The 8,337-nt window shown below is 36.9% G+C and overlaps 1 protein-coding gene across 1 annotated transcript; it reads left to right on the plus strand.

Annotated features, from left to right (window-relative positions):
* Positions 1-1,125: 1,125 nt before the first annotated feature.
* Positions 1,126-7,108, plus strand: LOC311294766 (CD48 antigen-like; the record flags this gene model as incomplete). The annotated part of the gene is made up of 5 exons (XM_084415795.1): positions 1,126-1,222; positions 5,447-5,782; positions 5,957-6,247; positions 6,310-6,486; positions 7,098-7,108. 5 exons carry the CDS (start codon positions 1,126-1,128, stop codon positions 7,106-7,108), a joined length of 912 nt encoding a protein of 303 aa, XP_084271921.1.
* Positions 7,109-8,337: the final 1,229 nt, after the last annotated feature.

Genomic DNA, 8,337 nt, shown 5'->3' on the forward strand with positions numbered 1-8,337 from the left:
CTCAAACATTTGCCTGGTGGTACAAGGGCAACTTACATCTCGATAGAGAAGCTTTCCCAAGGACCCTGTGACCACCTGATGTATTCTCATGGTTGAAGGCACTGCTGACAGAGAACTTGGCATCTTCTTGAGGAATTCATTCACAAGATTTTGAGAGATGTAGAACACTCGTACAGTACCACTATCAACCAAAGCACTGTATAAGTCCTCTGCTGATCCGATATCATGCCCCTGGCTTACAAGCCTGTCAGCCGTCCGTTTCAGGAGGCCTCCCACTCCATCGGGAGCACCTTTCCCGTGGCTCGCTTCAAAAAAATTCCATGTTCCCCTTTTGAAGCCACGGTTCACCAGCTCTGTGGTCAAGAGGTAGAAATTTCCCTTCTGCCTATATTGTGTTGTAGGGCCATCACTAAAGAAATGCACCACCTCAATAGAAGGATGTGAGGCCTTGACTTCATCAAGAATGGGGGACAGATGTGCCCATATGGCAGGAGGGCCCTTCTCTTTTGATGAAGAAATTGTGCCAAAGCACATGTGCTCTGCTGTCCCCCCAACTTAAAGAACTCCTGTGTGGAGGGTAGCTTGTTTCTGGTTGAAGTGCATTGCTTGTATTTCAGATGAAAGCTTACATGAATAGTTTTCAGAAAAATCCACGTGAATTAAGCATTCGTTGTTGGACATATTTAGCCTCAATTCACGGTAATGTGAAAATTGACTTTTGATGTTAAATACATGCCGTTTCAAATGGGTCAATTGATCTTGAAACATCTCCAGCATGTCTCTTAACTCTATTTCCTTTTTCTTCTTCGCTGTTATTCTCATAGGGACCATTTCTTTGACACCATCATTGTTCTTCTTTTCTCTAATCACTGTTTCAGACAACCACTGAGTGATCTCGACACGTTTCTGCAGGTCACCTTCTGCTAGTATAGCAAACTCCTGCCCTTTGCAATCAGGACACACATTGTACATGCAGTCCTTTGATTTTGTATTGCAGCTTATGGATGTCATCATATCCTCCATGTCCACACACTTAATTAATTTAAGCGTGTGAAGCTTTTCGGCAAGAAATGAAAAATTCTCATGGACCTTGCATAGACAGGTTTCTCTGTCTGCGATTGTTGGATGAACTACCCAGAATGGACGCAGACGGCAAAACAAGGAGTAGGAAAGGCTGGAATGAGGATGGTCAATGAGAAATTTCCTGTGGAGGTTTCTCAAGGTGTCATTTAAAAACCTCTTCTGTTTTTTCTTCTTCCCTCTCGTTATTGTTTGAGCTTTGCCTGCCGTCAAACGGCTGTTTTCATCCCTTGTCAAAAATTCGTGAACATTTTCTTGCAATCTATAGCACAGGCTTCTGTACTTAATTTTCCCTTCAGCATCAGCTAGTCTCTTCTTTTTTCTGGACAAGTGTAGTGTTTTAGTCATTTCATGCTGTAAGCCATACTTTTTCAAGATTCTTCCTGTTACAAGCCCTGACATTATCCGCCTATGTGCCCTTTTCTTTTGGGTGAAAAAGGCATCTTTCATGTTGGCCACGAGTGCATTGTGCACAAGCAGTGACCTGCGCACCTCAGAGGAAACAGAGGCATGTTGAAGTTGTCGCCTAGTCTTGGATCCTGGGGATTCTGACACATGCTCTTTTGAAGTGCTATTGTATCTTTTTAGTTTCTTGCGAAATTTATCTGATTTTCTTTTTTGCTTTTCAAGCAAGTCTCTCAGTTTCTGTATTTCTCTATGTAATTTTGAGTTTCCTCTGTTGGCCTTTATTCTTCCAGTCTTCTTCTGTCTGAAATAAACAACCAGTATATTGTATATTAATGTACAGACAAAACATGTGGGTAACTGGGAACATTAAATGCATAAACCTGTTTCTGTCTTGCCTCATGAACTCTACCTGCTGCTCTGAGGTGGATGGTTGTCTGGACTGTCCGGTGGTGTAACTACGTTCTCAAGCCTGCTCTTTCTCTCTCTGCTATTTTGTTTTGCTTTCTTCCAGTAGGACCTCTTTCTTCTTTTCTCTCTCTCACTCATATCTGCCACTGTCTTCACCTTTCCTTGTGACCTGAGCCTGTGCCATGCCTCTCTCTGCTTCTCCAAACATGCTGCCCTTCTTTCAGGATCTGCGTCACGACGAGCCCTGTATCTCCGCTGTCTCTCAGCTGCGGAGACCTATATAAATGTATCATTTTTAAAAGTAAAATAATATATCTATATAAAATGTATATATATTTATATATATACACATGTTCAGTCCATATAAATAACATATAAACAATTAATGATCATGATATGCCATAGAGCACTGATGTATCTTAGTTGAAAGATAGTTGACCGTAACTTAGTTGACCATAACTTAGTTGACAATTTCCATATTTCTTCCCCATAACAGAAATGGTGGACCTAGCCTAGCTAACCACATGTCATTTTTTTGAGCAGGTTAATGTAAGAATTCAACACAAAATTTCATTATAATAAATACAACTTTTTAGCCTTGACGATGTACATAACATAGTTGATGGTTAATAATACGGCCGTTGACAATATGCTTTTCTACATCAAATATTGAAAAAACTGAGAGGAGACTCACCATGGTGTGTTTGAAATGGCCTCCACAGAGGAAAATGACATCACATGGTGCTGGTCACATGGTCTTGGGACAAACCATTTTTGAGTTGCTGGGGGAGGTTTTGTTTGTAACTTAGTTGACCAACATCTTGTGGACACGAATAAATTAATATATTTTAAGTATTTAAATAAATAACTTATATTTGAAACTATTATTTTCCTTTAATATTAATACTTTTGTAAAAGATTGCTAAAAGAATTGATTTATTTTAATTATTTTAATGGATGTTTTTGGACCCTCAACTTTCTCACATTGAAATCGGACATGGACAAAACTGTACATTTAGGGCCATAATGACACATTTTAAGCAAAATGAAGAATATATTGCACATATTGTCTGTGTGATGTTATTTCATGAAGCAAGTTTACACATAAAATGCAATTTGTTTGAAGAAATTTGATTGTATAAGTATATTTAACATCAGTGGACATGCAGTGTACCCTAAATTATAGAATCACCCTGGTATGACTATGAGGGAGGCTGGGCTATACGAGTAAGGCCAAACTTGAGTCGCTTCACCGTCGCCTCGAGAACCTTCAGGGAGGAGTGGTGGCAAACAGAATTCTATCACTGAATAAAAGACAAACATTTCCAATAGTCTTTGATGAGGTTTATTTTCTTGCAAGAAAGGCCAGCAGTCGTACAGTCACACAGAGTGACTGCAGAGTGTAACAGTGAAGGTTGGCCATCCTTCATCCTTTATAGTCTTGACTCCCAGAATGTTATCTTTCTAGGCAAATGATGATATTTCAACCATACGTGGAACATTCTTAGACGTGTTCATCATATTGTCTCCTTGAGTGGATCGAGGCCCTCCTGTCACCTACTAACACTCTTTACCATTCCAATACAATTCCACATAGAATAAGGTTTTGTGTGTGCTCTTTTACTGTCATATGATGGTCACACACATCTTACTGTAAGTAAGTAAATACTGTAAAAAAAAATTAGAGGAGAGAGTAAAAAAAATATATAATTTTTTTTTTGTGTGTGTGTGTGTGTTGTACTGTGTAGTACATGAATGAATAAAAATGTGCCAGTGTATCCATTGGTTGTGTCTTTTGTGTTCATCATGTGAAAAGGTTTGTGAGGTGGGGAACCACAAGTAACATAACTTACCAGTTTTGGAAATGTTGTTTTGAATTTATTGCACCAGTGTGTTAGACTATGTTGTAGTGTGTGTGATTTTGAGGGCTTGTGTGTCAAGTGTGAGGGCAAAATTTGGTTTTTCAGCAAGAGTGAATGGTTTTGAGTGTAGAGCTTCATTTTGACCTGAAAATAGGATGTTTGGGGAATTGGGTGAGACGTTATGGATTTGTGTTTACTGTTTTGAGAATATGAGGCATAGTTTCAAGAAATATGTTTAAGCAATCGAGAAAAACTGTAACATCTTGGTGCCAGATCCCACATCACACCTTCAGGGGTCTAGAGGAGTCCATGCCTCCACGGGTCAGGGCTGTTTCAGCAGCAAAACGGGGAGCAACACAATATTAGGATGGTGGTCATAATGTTATGCCTGATCGGTGTATATCAAATATCAAAATACCAATATGAAAAAAAAATATATATAAAAAAAAAACCTTTACAGACTAAACCTGTGAATGGCAGTGTTAAATATGATCATTGTGTTTCTATTGTTTTTCTGTCTCTGTGTGAAGCAGTTCCTCATCATGTTTCTGTAGATTAAAGTTCAAAGCTGTTGCTGGCAGGACAGAAATAAACTCCACACACACACACACACACACACGCACTGAATGCCCAGTCTCACATATAAGATGTCCGTCCACACAACTGATCAAACCACAAAAAAGAAGAAAGAAAGCAATAACCCACAGCAGGTTTCAGTTTAAACGGTTTTAAAGTTGTTCTTTTCCCCATACACTATAATTGGGAACTGAATAAATATATACAACAATTTTAAATCACAAGTTACTTTCTATTTTACCATGAAATGTAGTGTTTATATGACGTGTATATGTAACGTGTATATGTGTGTGTGTGTGTGTGTGTGTGTGTGTGTGTGTGTTGTGTGTGTGTGTGTGTGTGTGTGTGTGTGTGTGTGTGTGTGTGTGTGTGTGTGTGTGTGTGTGTGTGTGTGTGTGTGTGTGTGTGTGTGTGTGTGTGTGTGTGTGTGTGTGTGTGTGTGTGCATTAGGAGGGTCAGACTCTGTCGGGGAGGATTCACAAGCTTGTGTTTGTTAAGATCTGTTGTGCGTTCATTGATAGTCTTATTAGATCAGGCGTTTCACTGAACAGCTGCAAATGTTTCACATGTTTGTTTTGTTCTGTTTGTGCTTCTGCCGTCTGATCGGTAAGTTATGAACATATTTGTGTTGTTTATTCATATATCAGAGTAATAAACTCCTGCGGCGGTTCAAATTAGATTATTTTCATCCACTGTGATCAAATCTCTCTTGTTGGTTTAGGTATTTTAATTTCAATGATTACAAATGCAAATCCTCCCATGAAATGTCTAAAAAATCATTTAAATAATTTTAAATACTTCTGCAGTAATCATAAACAACTACAAAAGTCATGGCAATTCAGTAATTAAAAATGTGTGGAAAATATATAGCATATTTAAACTTGTACTTTCAAGCTGTATTTAATTTATCATATCATTTTTATTTGATTCTTCAGCAGTTCATTTTAAAACACATTAAAAGACGAAATTATTGATTCTCTCGAGTCTGTCTGTTCATTTATGTGACTTTTCATTTAGTTTGCAGTCTCTGCTGCTGTTAAAGGTTACAAACTGATCTCAGACTTTCTAAACCAACATGAGCATTAATCTGAAAACCTGTTCATGTTCATCAGGAGTGTTTGCTGCCGAAACAAATGAAATACAGTCAGTGTCAGTGATGGAGGGAGATTCTGTCACTTTACACACTTCTGTTGATAAAATACATGATGACGATGATATACTGTGGAAATATGAAGCTGAAAACTCTATGATAGCTAAAATTAAAAAGAAGAAGCAAATCTTCTTCACATATAATGGCACTGATGGGAGATTCAGAGACAGACTGAAGCTGGACGATCAAACTGGATCTCTGACCATCACAAACACCAGAACTGAACATGCTGGAGTTTATCAACTAGATATAATAGGACGGACACTGGCATCAAGATCATTCAGTGTTTCTGTCTATGGTGAGTCGAGATGTAATTCCTCCTGCGCTTCTTGTTTTATTAGATATTTACATATTGAAATGTTTAATTATGTTATAGTTTAAGATGAGACAATCACTGCTCATCAACACAATGAATCAAAATTAACACTGTAGATTTATCCATATTTCTGTTTATTTATCTCATCTTTCTCAGCTCGTCTGCCTGTTCCTGTCATCAGCAGTAACTGTTCTTCATCATCATCATCACACCAGAATTGTTCATTGGTGTGTTCATCAGTGTTGAATATGAGTGATGCGACTCTCTCCTGGTACAAAGGAATCAGTGTATTGTCCAGCATCAGTGTGTGTGATCTCAGCATCAGTCTCTCTCTACCTCTGGAGGTGGAATATCAGGATAAAAACACCTACAGCTGTGTGCTGAACAATCCCATCAGCAACCAGACCACACATCTGGACATCAACACACTCTGTCACACATGTGCAGGTACCACAGCACTGATGATATATGTGTGTGTTTACTGACCTGATCTCTGTCTTCTGTTGTAGATCAGACTGACACATTCACTTCTTTCTTTATCATTACAGAGCCAGACAGACTCTCTCCTTCAGTTCCTCCAGTCTCAGTGTCTCTGATAGTGTTGATCTCTGCTGGATCTCTGATGATTGTTGCCGGATTCGGGATCTTCTGGATCTGCAGGAAATGTAGAAAAATTGACAGAGAAGGCAAGTGTTCCTTACTGCTTTTAAACATTATAATAAACACAACTTTATACTCTAAAATATACTCTAAATATTTACTCAACTGATAGCCCTGAATATAATTTAAAAATAATAATTGTCATTATTTTGTAGTTAGCACCCTTGAGATTATTTATATGAAAAGAAACCAAAATAATATGTGTACTTAGTGTTTTAAAAAGACAAAAAAACAGATCCTTCTTTTCTCAAATTGCACTAAAAGATTAAAAATAAAAAAGCTTTCTCCACTTTATGAACATAATTTTACATGTTCCATAATTATTCCATGTACATGTTACATAATTTCCTATTGTCACTGTAAAGCTGCTTTGAAACAATCTATATTGTTGAAAGCGCTATATAAATGAAGGTGACGTGTAAAGATGCAGCTGGTGCTAAAGTTAAAATATGTTATTGATTACTTTTGTTCAACTTGTTGAGCATCAATTTCACCAAACAAAGAATGCATTTGACTTAAATGTCCTGCCTGGGTTTGATTTATAAATTATGTGTAAAAAAATGTCTCTCTAATTTTAAGTGATAGTTCAAATTTAAATTTAGTCGAATTAAATTTGTTAATGTAATTTTTTTAAAAGGTCTGTGTTAAACGTTTAATGAAATGTGTGCATTTGTGCTTTAACTTTGACGGCCATAATAATAATAATAATAATAATACATACATACATACATACATACACATAGTATGTTAAAGAATCAGATGTAATTAGTATTGAGTTTTGTTGTTTTAATGCATCTATTATTGTGAAACAGTTGAGACTCGCGAAGACGAGATCACTTACGCTGAACCAGCGTTCTACAAAAGAAACGCACAGAAAACGGTAAGACAATGTTATTAAGTTATGTTGTGTTTCTCTGTGTCATTTCAGCAGTGAGTCAGATGCAATGTGTTTTTGATTGTATAATGATCCATCAAACAGCACCAAATCAGATGTTTAATAAAAGCCATAAGATTATCAATGCAAGAAAAACATATGTTATTTTCCTATTGTGTTGTTTGGATCACATCACAGATTACATTTATAGCAAGCAATTAGTCATTTGAAATGTAATACATTTTTAAAGCAACTGAGAAACACTGAAAGACTGCAGGACCTCTAAACTTCATCTATAAAGGATTGTAATTACATTGAGGAAAACATTTAAACAATTAATGGTTTGTACAACAAGACTAGAACAAGCCAATTTAAACAAATGATGTTTTGTTAAACCTAATAAATTTAAGTTATTGTGTCAGATTAACATGTTAGCAAAACTGAGAACCACTGATATAAAAGATGATGTTTGATGTCATTTCCTCAAGATGTTTAAGTTTGCATGCAGTGCTGATAAATGTTATTAGAAAACTATATACAGTAACTATATAAAACTATATTTCTTGTGTTGTGTTTTTACAGAAAGTTGAAGAGGAGGATCATGTGGTGTATGCACCAATCACAATGAGAAGATGAACAAACTTCAGTCTTTTTATAAGTACAAGACCCAACTGTGTGACCAGCGTCGAGTCTGAGTCTATGGTTGAGTTTTTGGTGAGAATCACCATATTGTATCAGGACGTCCTAGCAGACGCAGAGCAGGATCAAAGTTTAAACTGTTAAATTAAGTGGTCTCCTAAACTTGCATTTTTAACCAATTAAATTATATGATTCATTGGAGCATTTCATGTTTGACTTTTAAAGTCTTAAAGGGACCATGCGTGTAATCTCATGAAAAACACAGATGCAAAACACTCATGAACACTGTGGTCTCATGTATTCACATCTGTACAGAAATGTGGTTTGATCTGCTGGGTGGATGGAGAGCTTGTGCATGAGTGCT

This window comes from Rutilus rutilus, assembly GCF_951802725.1.
Source record: "Rutilus rutilus genome assembly, chromosome: 8".
Lineage (NCBI taxonomy): Eukaryota > Metazoa > Chordata > Actinopteri > Cypriniformes > Leuciscidae > Rutilus > Rutilus rutilus.